The sequence below is a fragment of the Eutrigla gurnardus genome (assembly GCF_963514095.1).
Source record: "Eutrigla gurnardus genome assembly, chromosome: 21".
Classification (NCBI taxonomy): Eukaryota; Metazoa; Chordata; class Actinopteri; order Perciformes; family Triglidae; genus Eutrigla; species Eutrigla gurnardus.
Genome location: NC_139932.1, coordinates 9,503,393 through 9,517,509, shown reverse-complemented (window position 1 = coordinate 9,517,509; position 14,117 = coordinate 9,503,393). Strand labels below are relative to the sequence as shown.

General features: G+C 40.2%; 1 protein-coding gene across 1 annotated transcript; it reads left to right on the top strand.

The window, feature by feature from the left end:
• Positions 1-5,643: 5,643 nt before the first annotated feature.
• lum (lumican) lies at positions 5,644-9,496 on the top strand. The gene is made up of 4 exons (XM_084038361.1): positions 5,644-5,704; positions 5,971-6,029; positions 6,952-7,827; positions 8,190-9,496. Exons 3-4 carry the CDS (start codon positions 6,957-6,959, stop codon positions 8,342-8,344), a joined length of 1,026 nt encoding a protein of 341 aa, XP_083894487.1. The 5' UTR covers positions 5,644-5,704; positions 5,971-6,029; positions 6,952-6,956; the 3' UTR covers positions 8,345-9,496.
• The last annotated feature ends 4,621 nt before the right edge of the window (positions 9,497-14,117 follow it).

Genomic DNA, 14,117 nt, shown 5'->3' with positions numbered 1-14,117 from the left:
TGATAGAATATGTGCTAAGACTGACAAAGTATATAACTTTTCATTTATTTCATCAACTTAACTGATCAAAAAACTGTTCAAAGTTGTCATCTTTGGGCCTCCATAGAATGTCTTCCCTCACTTAAAATGCGGACTGCGTGGCATTCAATTAGAAATAATGTAGACAGCCTTCCCAAAAAAAATGAGCTATGAAAAGAAGAATATTTCATAGTTATGATTGGTACAAAATCCTCCCCCTCTGATATGACTGGTCTTTTTCTCGGACAAGGATAGACTGAAAAGCATCAGTGTTTGAGCTCTGGCTCTCATCCCAGCACCTCAGAGTCAGAATACAGCAATGTGAATGTACTTCTATCTGTTGCCCCCATGTGGCGGATATTAGTAGAGCATTTTATATTCTTTGTCAGTCTCTCAACCCCGGAACGTCTATTTTCTCTCGACCAGAAGCACTTAAGACATATTGCTTTAGGCTAGTTGCCAGTATTTGTGTGTTGGTGCATGTAGTCTGCAAGGTTCTTGTTAATGTGCAAAAAAAAAAAGCTTGAGAAGAAGTAGGCCTACTTTGTAAAACAAATCAGTTGTGTGCAAATCCATTTCCAACGACTTAATCCAGAGCATATTTGCACATAGGCCTACTGTGCAGTGTGAGTGTTTTCACATGCACGTGTGTGTGTGTGTGTGTGTGTGTGTGTGTGTGTGTGTGTGTGTGTGTGTGTGTGTGTGTGTGTGTGTGTGTGTGTGTGTGTGTGTGTGAAGTGGCGCTTATGTAACCAACGTAAGCTGAGCCGCTTCACTGTGTTGAAAAGCAAAGACTGGTGAGATCTTGCCGAAGAGCAGATGTGTTACACATTCATGCAGATGGACGTCAATCTGCAAATCCAAATTAATCGAAGGTAACGTACCCACAAATGCCTGGGATTATACCTGTCTGATATCAAATCCTCCTTTCAACGCCACAACACTGTGTTAAACCCTATTATTATGTGCAGAAAGCTTTTATATGGAAACAATACACCTCAGTTGTATCCCTGGATTTTGGGATCATAAGAAAAAGGTTGATTTGTGAAATGCAGTCATTTGAACGCACAGGAGCAGAGGTCTTGTTGCGTAAAGCAGGTTTTGGCTCCTGTTCGTTCCTGCAGCACATGTTGAGCCCATGAGCGACAAGGTGAGGGAATCCGTCGGCCTTCCTGGGGATGAGTCCCTCTGGTTTCAAGTGCAGTGCTTACCGCACGGCCACATGGTAGGAACAGAAGGTGGTGTCTGGGTGCTGTCTGAGATTTTATTAGTAGCCTCTGTGTGTCTGTGCCAAGGTCCAAAAATATCCCTGTTTGCTAATACTCTTGCTCGGATCTCCATCCTGTGTACTGTCAGAGCACTTGTATTTAGTTAGTTATATAGTTTTTGCTTTGTTTGCTCGTGTGCTCATATCATGTATTGAGATATAGATTTATATAAGATGCTGTCAGGCAAGTTTTTCTTTCAAATGGCAACCAATAACCCAGCAAAAGAAAGAAGATTCCAGAAATACAGAAGTCAGTGTGAAAATACAGTTGTTAATAAAAATAATAATACAAAAGATAGATATTAAACTGTTGGGACACAGCAAGAAAACTCTTGAATGATGATTTGTCACACATGTATTCCTAAAAATTACAAACGTGAGCAAATTCAGCTTGTGTGTTCAGGAAGTCTGGTAAAAATAATTATGCCTTATGGATAGTTGCACCCACAACAAACTATCCTATGTGGGCATTTTGTTATATGTTCAGTCTACTACTGAAGGGCTACGCAGGAGTAACACCCATCATTTTGGACAAAATTAGCATTATATCCTATAAAATATTTATTCCGCAGAAGCTGTAGATCGTAAGTCTCAGGTCGTATTCAGGGGAGAGTTCAGGGTTCACGCCACACAGCACAGTGTGAGCAGAGCTACTTATGGCAAACTCCCAGACTAATAGCACTAAGGTCTACCCACGTGGAAACGTCTCGTTTTAATTCCCTCTATGTTTCAGAATGTCAAACATCACCCTCAATCAGAAAAGCAAAAGACAGCAGGGAGTCTCAAAGGTTTCTGGAGCACCAAGCTGCACTCAATTCTTAATTTTGGACAACAGGTGGTCTGAATAACCCCCCCAATCAACTCAGAGGGAATGTGACTTTCAGCTAAAATGAACTGAGAAAACAGAAATTACACACAAGACTACTACAAAATTATGTTGTGTTGATGTTGAATAAAAGTCATAAATGTACTTGCAGTAGTAGACAATTTTTTGAGAATTTAACGAGACAGCCTGTGTGATTTATTAATAAAATTATTGTGTTTACTGACCCAACAACCAGCAAGTTTTTCCTGACTAGTCACTCTTTCCCTGAAAAACCATACGATCTTGGAGGATATAAGAAAAATGCTTTGCTGTGAACAAAAACTCAATCTCTGCAGAAAGGATGATAATAATCAGACTTGAAACGGGAGTAGGTTTATTAGTTAAGAAATCCAAATCTCTAACGTTTTTGTTCAAGGATGTCATCCATCACATGACATTATTACAAGGAACGGACTGTAAGAGAATGAATAAATAAAATCAGTTTGGAACAGCTTCACTCTGGTTCACAAAACAACACAGCCAGTAGCAGTTAAAGGCCACGGACACGTTGTAACAGATGAAGGGCAAAAAGAGGATTGAATGTAGGCTAAACTAGTTTCTCTTATCTGAGGATTTTGTTGAGTTTACCTCTTGGAGACAAAAATAAGGCATAATCTGGAACATTGCCATTTTCATGGAACTCATATGAAATAAAATAAACATTTCAAACAAACAAAATATGTCACATCTTTTTTATTATTATAACTTCTGGGACACAGTTAAAGTGAAATAACAGAACATAATGTTTATACACAAAAAGTTTTCACTGTATGAGCTAGAAAAATATTTAATTAATTATTTAGTTCATTGAAACTTGAAAATAAAGAAAATAAATTGTATGGTTCAATGAACCTTAAAACAGGACACCAACTGAGAAAAAAACTATTGTTTTTGTTCTTCAACTAAGACTGAAAGCAGCTAAACAGAGCTGCAGACGGAGTCTACTCCAAAGATCTAAATCTATCTGGGTCGTCCCCTTAAATACTTTCAATGCATGAGAAACAGTTGTATCCATGTTTTGCTGTTCCGTGAATTTATGTTGTAATATAATTCATTACTTGGCATTGCTATGGGGGAAATTAAACAAGTTACAGTTAAGTACAAACAAAAGTATTAGGAAAATGGCGCTGGAAGCCAACGTCTGCCATCTGGCCTAATGGAAAGGATGTGAGAGCATACGGCAGACATCAACACGCTGGACGGGAAGAAGCTCGGGTGACAAAGCAAATTGTCTGTTTTCCAGCCTGCCGTCTGGAACAACTCAAGTCTGGGTTCGCACACAAACACTGCCAGTACCGGTGGTAAAAAAACACATCAACCTCAAAGAAATAAATGTTACTCATGACAAAGGCACAAATGTGAACTGTGTGTGGACCAATGGAAAGCTGTTTTTATTCAGTTTGAGGGGATGGTCCATTTTTTGCCTTTTAAAATACAGCGACACCAAGTATCAATGGTTGTTTTGTGCATATAAAATTAGAATGATTCTTTATTTAAAATGGCTCTGATCAATAATAATTTGACAACAATAGATGGAACGTGAAAGGTGTTATCAGACCGCGGAGAAAAGAGCGACTCATTATGAGGCACCTGTGCTCTATGAGCCTGTGTGACACCAGGTGTGGCTCATTAACTCTAATGAACGACCTTTCGAACGATCTCAAGGGTTGAATCTTCTGAATATGAAGGACATAAACTGAAATGAGTGAACTCAGTGGGTTTCAACGTTTGTGTGGATTCTGAATTTCTTGCCTGTGTAAAGTGTTTTAAGGGGTTTTAAACTATTGACCCAACTAATGACTTGCTCACATGGCCTTTGGAGCATTGACTCTAAAGGCATCTATCACTGAACGTCAATGACACACGAGGGAGTAAAACGATGGAGTGTCTTATCTATTATTCAGAAACAAAAGTTCTCAAGAGAGAAATCAGGCAGGGATAAAGAAAATAAAGCTTCGCTGAATAGGCCGAAATTTGCTCCAGAGAGATGCAGGAAGTTTGCTTTGATGACTGAGGTTTTGTGATACTACTCAAATAACAAACCATTAATGTTGGCCTTCAGACTGTTTCCATACACTTTCTCCACATCTATATTGAAAAGGAACATTCCATTCATTTCACCACAGTTTAAGCAATTTGAATCCACCGATTTTGGAGACGCATGGGGAGTCTGCAAAAGCATCCTTCTGGCCAATCAACACAACCCTCGATGTTGCCTTCATGCCTCATTTTTCTTCAGGTTAAAATGCATGTAGGAGACCATGAAAACAAAATAGCTCACAAATTACTTTCAGTGCTGCGTGAGATTATCACCCACTTCACCACGTTTACTAAGATTTAAATGTACTAGCACGGTGCCCATTCTTGGCATGACCATCTCGCGAAAAACACCCATTCAGAGCGGGTGGGGGGGGGGGGGGGCTGTTTGGAGCCCCGCCCCCACAGCTGCACAATGCACTGATGCTTTTTTATCAAAATGTATTCATGTTGAACATATCACGTGTTGACATGCACTAATTTCAACATTACAGCAATACAGCCACCAAGAGTGAAGTAGATCAGATGAACTGTTAATATATAAAGAACACAGAGACAGACAAAGATTTAGTGCTTTAGTGAGTTTTGAAATGAACATAAAAACAAAAATGATTTTTGAAATTACCAAAAAATATTTTTTAGATCAATGAAATTGGGGGGTGTTATTTCTTACAAAAAAAAAGTTGCTTCTGTGAGTCAACCGAGTCTGCGGATGCAAGCGAGGACATAATAATTCTAACGAGGCAGTTGAATGACGGCTTCACTGATTGTCTGGTGTGGGAGAAATAACTTGGCAAATCAGATATCATGAGTCAGAATTTGAGGTATGAGCGTTTTCCACACATGAGAAATTTGTCCAAAGTAGTCTCTACGAAAGGTATGTAGAGTAGAGTAACAGACCGCACTGCGACCAATTGAATCCAGGCGTCAATTCCCGGCATGCTGGGATGGTGTGATGGACGTCCGACAGGCAAATGGGAGAAACATTTGGCCATTGATCCCCCCTTCCTCAACCGCACCTATCAGATGAGTGGAACACCACCCTTTGTCCATTTGCGTCATTTGTCTTGTCATTGGCTCGTGCAGGAGAAAAAGAATGAAAAGTAGAGTAAATAATTGTAAAAACATATGTGATTAATTGGGTCTGATTTCATCCGTTACAGTGCCGTGCCATGGTAAAAACAAAGGAGAAGAAATGTTTGCGTCAAGTGTTATGCAACTCTTCTCTGGCCGTCTCGTAACCCTTTTTGTCAGATTTTCCAAAGCCTCATTCACAGCTTGAAAGGTGAATTTATTCCTCTTCATAACTGGCGTCTGGATTAAATGGCTGCCAGAGATCGTTTTCCCATTTTTCCACACATAGCTTCCTCTACTCTTTTAGAGTTTTTTCCATGACCAGCCTCCCCAACTCGCGCTTGAGGTTTCTGCTTGCACATATACTTTTGGATTGTTGTTTTGGAGGACAATTACCAGAAGAAGTGGCCGTCTGCAAAGGTGATACGCATTAGAACAAAGAGGTAATTTAAGGAGTGTCGTACATGTTTTTATCCCTTTTCGTGGTGTTTTATTACCACTCCGTGTTGCACCTGCTCTTGGTTAGTTAACAGCAGTTTTCAGATGATGCTCCCCGAAAATTTCACTGATGACACCTTCAATTTATATGACGACCTGACTCCAGTTTGCTGAAGAAGCCTCCCCTCCTCCCTCTTTGTCTCTCCATCTCCCCCCTCCTCTCTCTCTCTCCTCCCCCTCTCTCCTTCTTTCCCTCTGTATTTTTCTCCAGAGACCTCCAGTTTTTGAACACCACACTGTTCTTACCTACACAAAGAGAGACGACCACAGGTAAGCTTGTCTGTGGAAGCACGGATTTGGGATTTCCTGTTTGTTTGGTCCTCTTTATTTCTGTTTACCCGGATGGGATTGTCAGCTGTCATTGCTCGGCTTTTGGGCAGTGGCTAGTGCTACAACAGTGAAGGGAGGATTACCAGTGCATGGAACAAAAAAAATAACTGCTAGAACTTTTAAGATTTGCATATTGTTTGAAGAAAACAGGGTATTAGCCTGAATCTTGCACATTTACACAGATTTGCAGTGTCGTTTCAAAGATTCTTTGGGAAACAATCTGTTGCACTTGGATCCAGTTCCTATCTGCATTTTTCATGTGTCTGGAATGAATCATTCTGGTTCTGCACCATCTGCAGGCTTGATGTTGTACAGTCACGATCCTAAACCAGTTTTATATCTGGTTATAATTCATTGTTCTGTGTGTTTGCTTCGTTGTTTCTGAAAAAAAGGATGAAAAACACATTTATTTGGTGTTTCATTCACAAAACTAACTTTGGGTACCATTTATGCATGTGCACATATATTGGCCACCCTCGTCATCTGTGTTGCATTATTGCTCTCATTGCTGGTTTATTTAGACATCAAGTTAATGGATGAAGTGGTGCTGGGAGAAATGCAGTTTGATGCAAAATGCAGCTGTAATGATGTGGCCCGTGGATGTGGATATAGAGAATTGAATCTTGGACTCATTGGTTCCCATTGGGTTGACTAGAACTCTTGATGGATTTTGTTTGGGGATTATTGTGTTTTATAGCTCTTTTGTCCTTTGAGCCATTTTGCCAAAAGAATTCTTACTAGGCGCTTTCAACAAAAACAAACCCATTTATGTCTCATTTGTTATTTGTATTTAGTTGCTGTTGACCCCTATAACCTTTACATCTTATTCCCCGCTTCTCCTTCCCTTCTGTTGGCTCCACAGAAATTATGATCACTCTCCGTGTACCCCTTTTGGCCATATTGGTTGCCGTGGCCCTGTGCCAGTATGAGGACGACTACCAGCCTTATTCCATGCTAGGACCCTCAGGGCCCAACTGTGACCGAGAATGCGACTGCCCAGTCAACTTCCCCAGTGCCATGTACTGCGACAGCCGGAAGCTCAAATTTGTTCCCATGGTTCCAACAGGAATCAAGTACCTGTACCTGCAGAACAACCAGATAGAAGAGATCAAGGCAGGAGTATTTGATAACGTTACTGATGGACTTCGCTGGCTGGTACTTGACAACAACCAGATTACCAACGCTAAGATAGAGAAGGGCACAATCGACAAGCTCACAGTCCTGGAGAAGCTATACTTCAGCAACAATGAATTGACGGAGCCTGTCATCCCTCCCTCAAAGTCCCTGGATGAGCTGAAGATGATGCACAACAAGATATCCAAGTTCCCCTCTGGACTCTTGACTGACAAGGAGAACTTGACTTCCATTAACCTACAGTTCAATCAGCTGACCACCGATGGCATCGGGGGAGCGTTCAAAGGGCCGAAGAAGCTGCTGTCCCTGGATGTGAGCAACAACAAGCTGAAGAAGCTGCCAGTTGGAGTCCCCAATTCTCTGGAAATCCTCTACGCTGATCACAACGAGATAGATAGTGTTGGAGCAGGATACCTGAGCAAGTTGCCCTCACTGCGGTACCTGAGGATCGCCCACAACAAGCTGGTGGACTCCGGCCTCCCCGCTGGCGTGTTCAACGTGACAACGCTGGTGGAGCTGGATCTGTCTTTCAACAAGCTGCAGTCCGTCCCCGAGATCAACGAGCAACTGGAGCAACTCTACCTCCAGGCCAACGAGATCAACAGTGAGTGGCAAATGGGAATCTTTCTCTCTGAATGTCTTATTGGTCTATTTTCTCTAAGGTGCATTGTGGATATCTTTTAATGTTGTGACTACATCCCCAAAACACATGTATGACAAAAGGGTCACATTTCCTTCTTCATAAAACATTTGCAAAGCCAACTTTTTTATATACTTCCAATTGTGCATTGTTTACATACTTGCTTGCATGAAACCACAGGAATGTGTATCATATGCAATTGTACTACCGGTCAAAAACTCCACAGGGTACCATTGACCCTCAGTATACAATGACTGTAAAATACATGATGACTTTTGAGAATTTAGTCTTTCCATAACTTTCTCTCCACTTTTGATTTTCTGTAGAGATTGACCTGTCAAGGTTCTGCAAGTTTGTTACATCCATCAACTTTTCCCGCCTGAAGCATCTGCGTCTGGATGGCAACAACATCACGCAACACGAAATGCCCCATGACTACTCCATCTGCCTGCGCCAAGTCTTAGAGATCATCTTTGACTAAGGACCTCCCCTCAAATCTATGGCCTTTCCATGACCCCCCTTCTCCACTACCATGACACAACTCAGCCCAAAGCCTTCTGGATTTTAAATGATGTAATATCTCTCCTGTCCTAGTACTCACATGTTCTTGCACATAAGTAGTTTGGAAATCTGAGGTACTGTAAGGGTATCTTCATCAATCATATATATATCTTGAATGACTCAAGAGCTGGGCAAATTTTCGATGCAGTAGGTCGCAAGGCAAGCTATAGATTGTTAAATTCATCCAACATTTAGATTTTTACACATTTGGCTCTAAACATGGATGAGTTTTGTCATTGTTCAAATAAACACAAAAGCAAAAAAAAATTGAAAGGAAACACATAATTAAAAAAATCTCTATATAAAAAGGACCAAAAGTTCTACGGATAAAAAGCATTCACATGCTTTTATTGAGAAAACACACACTTTAAACATTCCAAAGTTGCATTTGATGGTATTGAATGCAGACACAAGGGAGTAAACAATGGCTCCAATGTCTCAATTCAGTCATCAGTCATCATTTTGTTGTCCGTCTTGTATGTTCCAATGTTTAGCATGTTTAGGATAAGTTAGGTACAATAATTATTCCATTGCTGTGCAAAGGACCAGCGATTAAAGACTGCATACTCAGATTTCAGTGTATAATGCCTTATGTGAGAAATGATGAACACATGCAAAATAGCAGTTACATAGAAGTCACATCTTTCAGCAAAGAAAGGTTTATGGTTAAACCTTTAGATGATGGGATGATGTATTCTAGAAATCGCAAGTCAAATTGTTTCGTTACCTAATTCCTGGCTGTCCACTTTGATGTGCATTGCTGATTTGTATACATTTCCATTACTTGCATGCAACCAATGGTACCATTCTTTAATAATAAACTACAGCTTTTTGCAGTTAAGTTGCTCTCATTGTTACGTTGTTGTTCAACATGTTGGATAAATGCTTCTTGCCCTTGCAAAGTCAACTTGGCGGCAGTGTCATGTTGGTTGAAATTATGTTATTAGAATATCATATTTTGTCTTTTTTTCCATTTTATCGTGATTTCTTATGTGGTCTTTGACTCGGTAACTGCTCTTGGATTTGCTGTGAGGAAATCAAATACAGTTGAATAAACTATGTTTCCAACAAATTTGTATGATATCACTTTTTAAGCCTGCTGCAATTAATCTCAAGTATGTCTGGAAACAAATTGATAAAGCCGTCTTATTTGACTCAGTATACATGTAATTATTTTTAAGGATGGCCTTGTATATTAAATGTATTTGCCGATGAAAAATAAGCAAAATTTGTATTTTTGGGCCACACAAATTGCATTTGGCTAGTGTAATAAAACCATGAACAGTATATGTTTGTAAAGAACATTTTGGTATTCTCTGCAAATCTCTGCACTGATTTGATTACTGTACCCAAACTTAGAATACTAAGAATCTTATTCAATAATGGTTCAACACATAGGTGATGAATAATAAACATTAGAAATGATACATGCTGCAGTCCACAGCCACTTAAGACTGGGCATAATTAGTTGCTAATGGGAAGGCACATAAGTAGCAACACAACACATGCGTTTTAGGGGGTTTTTTTTGCGTCATTTAACGCCACATTTCAAACATGGAATGGGTTGAGCCTTTGTTTAGGTGACAAAACCACTTAGTTAGGTTTGGAAAATACTTTGTGATTGGGCTTAAGATAAGTACGTAAACTGAAACACGCAAGGAAAACACATGTAACCAATGCAACTTAAACGACAACAGTTTGGGAAACCAGTCTCCTGGTTTAAGTCCTGTGTATGTAAGCAGCCTGTCTCACATTTTATACTACTGTCATTTTTGGCTGCTACCACCTTCCTTCCTTCCGTTGCGATAATGTCATAATGTTTCCTGTGAAAAATGTTTTTAAGACGGATGGAGGATGCATTTATTTATTCTTCGAGGCCTGTTACTGAGCTTCAGCTGTATTGTTTACACTCGTGGCCCCAACTGTTGCAGAGAGCTATTCCTTGTGGTCTTCGTCTGTAGCTTGTATCCCCCAAATTTCCTTTGTCATTCATTATAGTATTTACTGTACATAGAGAACCTTTCATCTTTGTTCTGTCCCATGTTTCAATGTGAAACCAAAAAAAAAAAAAACAACTGTGGGTCCTGAAGGGATGCAGGGGTTGCAGGGTTTTGCACAATACCGCAGCTTTGAGATATTTTCTGTGTAAATCCACCGTTCCGACCGTCTCAGACAGAAACCACAAGTATCCCATGATCATTGGAAAGTGCTTTCTTCTTTTGACGAAGCTTCCCTGTGGAGCTTCAATACAAACAGTCAGTGTTGTCTTTAAAGCGGACTGTCCCAGCATACAGTTTCCAGTAACACTTCACTCTGCATATTTGGCTTGTCAGGCTCACTTGTGGTGAAAATTGATAAATGTTATTGTTTCTGAAAAACACTCCGTCGAAAGATTTCTTTGCTGAACCGTATTTAAGAATGATTCGTGCGGTGTTCATCAAAACGTCTTTTCCTGAAAAGGAACCCATAGCCAAGCAATTTTCTTCTCCACTGTTTAGCATCTCAACAGGTCACTTCAAACCAAATTAGAAATACAAATTTGTATTTCGTACGAGATTTCTTTTTTTTTTTTTTTTACCCTTCATAGTGGTGAGGTAGTTTTCGGCTTATGATCAGACGAAATGTGTTTCATGGTGTGCCAGAGGGATATAAAACTTAAAAATCAGCACATTCCTTTCGGTTTCTGCACCATCTTTCAAAAGGGCTAACGTCCAATTTAACAGGAAGGCTGAATAAATCACTAAATGGAATTAATGTTGATGTTTTTAGCAAGAGCTCATTAACAGATGTGACATTTATAACTAAAACGCAGTTATACATGGTAAATTATAGATATTGTGTGTTGAACTGCAGCTCAAAACAAGCTGTTGTGTATGTCAAGTTGTATTATTTAGTATTAATACCCACCAAAGTGGACCACATTGTGCCCACATCATCACAAAAAGCTCTGGATGCTGTAAAAGCTTAAACAGTCTGCTTTTCAGGATCATTTCCAAAAAGTTTTTGGACTTAATAATTTGAAAGAAAAAAACGCAATTTCTAGTATACACCGTTTCACTGTATACAGTAAAAGACAAGACAGATAACAGTCATCATTTCAGGGAATTGCACTAAAACCCTGTTACATCCTCTAAAGAGCTTTCTTGTGATATATTAATGCACTGACACTGCGGATAATAAATCAGGAACAAAGATTCACGGTCACTCTCTTTGGGCGTATTACTTGACATTAACTCGTCACTTCTTTTTACAGTATCAACAGTGCTTTGTAAAACTGTAAGAGCCCAACTAATCCTGGCTGATGTGTTCCACATGTGCTTCTTCTCAGCGCAAGAGTCAAGAGGTCCTTATTAGAGCAGACACTATTTTCAAAATTGGTAGGATAGTTGATTAGCGTCATGGCATTTATAGTTATTATGTAAATGGCTTCCAGATGTGGGTGTTTGATTCCTGCTAGGTGTTTGTAACTGGATCCAGCTGTAAAGTTGAGTTTTACTACAAATTTGACCCACTTATATTAAATGAAAGTCAGGAGCTGCCGTTCTTGGTGGTGCTGGGAGGTAATTAAGACACCCAACACTTCTCCATGTCATCCAATACAAATCAGGAGGCAAAAAATATTAGCTAGTCTACTCACTGCCACTACCATTACAACATGTTACATGTTTGTTTTAACAGCTTTTTTCACATTACACATGTTTTCATACAGTCGTTTGTACCTACTCTCAATCTTGGACAATTTCCTCCTCTTCCTCCTGGGTCGCCCTTATTTAAATCCCGAGTGGAGCTCCTGCTGCCCATGTCTAGACAATAAAGTCCTTTTATAAAGCCTTAAGCCTGACGTCCTCCTGCCTGAGACGGTGAGTGAAAGTATAATTAGCTGTTGCAGCCTGGCAGCCCAACTCCAAAGACCCACCTTCAGTCCAGACCATCTCCAGCTCATCTATCTCTTTGTTTCATGCTATTCACGTGCTTTTCTCTAAGGATTTTCCTCCACACTGACACTTTTCAGTTCTCTCCAAATTGTTGCTGGATATTTCCCTTCCCTCTTTTAATTCAAGCTCTCTCCCCACCTTTTGCACATTTGTATTTTTCTCACACTTGTCCCAAAAGTGTAGACTCCGGCGCCAGATGTCCCATCTGTGGCCTTAATGCCAACACGCACACGGCCGGGCTGAGAAGATGGGGAGGGTTGACAAAAGGCATCAACATAATCCATCTTCAAAGGTTCTTCTTTTGTGTTGTGCTCTGAATGCCAAATAAGTTTTATAACAAGAACAGATACTTGAAGAGCAGTAATGGCTAAGTAACACCAACGTAAGGAGCTAAATGTGAATGGCAGCATGCTAACATGCTTAGTTTAGCATGTTAGCATCTTCCTGAGAGGGACATGAATGTGTGTACCAAATTTCACGGCATGACCATAGTTGTCTTTTCCACAAAACAACCTCATAAAATGTCAGGGGATCACTAAAGTAATTTGAATTCATCATCTGGGAACCACAAATGTCTGTATGGAGATTTCACAGCAATCTATCCAATCGTTTTTTTAAAATCTTTACCAAAGCTTTGGGCCGAGCTAATGGCAGATAGACCCAAGAGCAGGGGCTAGCAACGTTTTTCATATGAGGGGCCATTTTTTAATTTTCTTGGTAATCATGTGTGCCATATTAACATTAAGGTTATGTTGCCAACAGATCTATAAATGGTAACTTTAATAGTAGGCTGGGGCTCTTGCAGTGGACAGTGTTGTATTGAGAAGCCGTTTCTGGCCATGACCAGGTGTAAAAGTTCCCTATAGTGATGTCACTGATTATATAGGCATGATGGGTAAAAGTACAAAAGACTTGGGGGAAATTTCCTATCAACAGTTTGGTGTGAATGTCTGAGAGGAAACCCCTCTAAGCTTCTCTATAAACTCACCTGACAGCCTAGTAAACTCACCCCAAGGCCTGTTAGCTGAAATGAGTCGTAAAAACGTCTGTGCACCCCCCCACCCCCAGAGGAATCAGAAAAAAGTGCAAATCTTCCATTTTAGACCAAATGGTTAATTTGGGTGGAGTGACAGCAATTTCACACTTAACATCACACTGATGACTGTGAAGAAAGAAAAAAAATATACAAAGAAAGTAAGAAAAGAGGCGGACAAAATTGCTGGGCTGGCAGAAAAGTAGGCAACACAAACTCTCAAAGGACAACCCAACTCACATCAAGTCATTCCCCCCACCAACAACACATGCACCATCCTCTCGGTTCATCCGGTGTCCAAGGTGCAGCCTTGGGGGAATCAAACCACAACAGTAGAAGTCTTACTGGGTCAGACTGTGACACTGGGGACAAGCAGCAGAACTATTCATTGGAGAAGCCGAAGCAAAACACAACTGGCTGCATGCAGACCACTCACAGCAGGTGGAGGAGCAGGTAAAGATGATCTTTTCTTTCTTAAGTATTTAATCTGTTTGAGAAAGGAGGGGTGAAAGGCTTGGACAGTGCATTTTCTATATGGTTTACATCTGATTGGATTGATCTTCTTACTAGCTTCAGTGTCAGAACTTGCAGGTGAAGGTGGTGAAGTAACCTTTGAAAATTAAGGACTCTGAAAGGCTAATGTAAAATGTCTCAGTTGTAACATGCAGTATTTCTTTCAGTCAGAGAAAGACTTTATTTTATGAGTGAGGATGCTTAATGTCAGG

Coding starts and splice junctions, on each gene's coding strand:
- lum (XM_084038361.1), top strand. CDS start 6,957: ATGATCACTCTCCGTGTACCCCTTTTGGCCATATTGGTTGCCGTGGCC. Junction 7,828..8,189: donor CCAGGCCAACGAGATCAACA/GTGAGTGGCAAA, acceptor GATTTTCTGTAG/AGATTGACCTGTCAAGGTTC.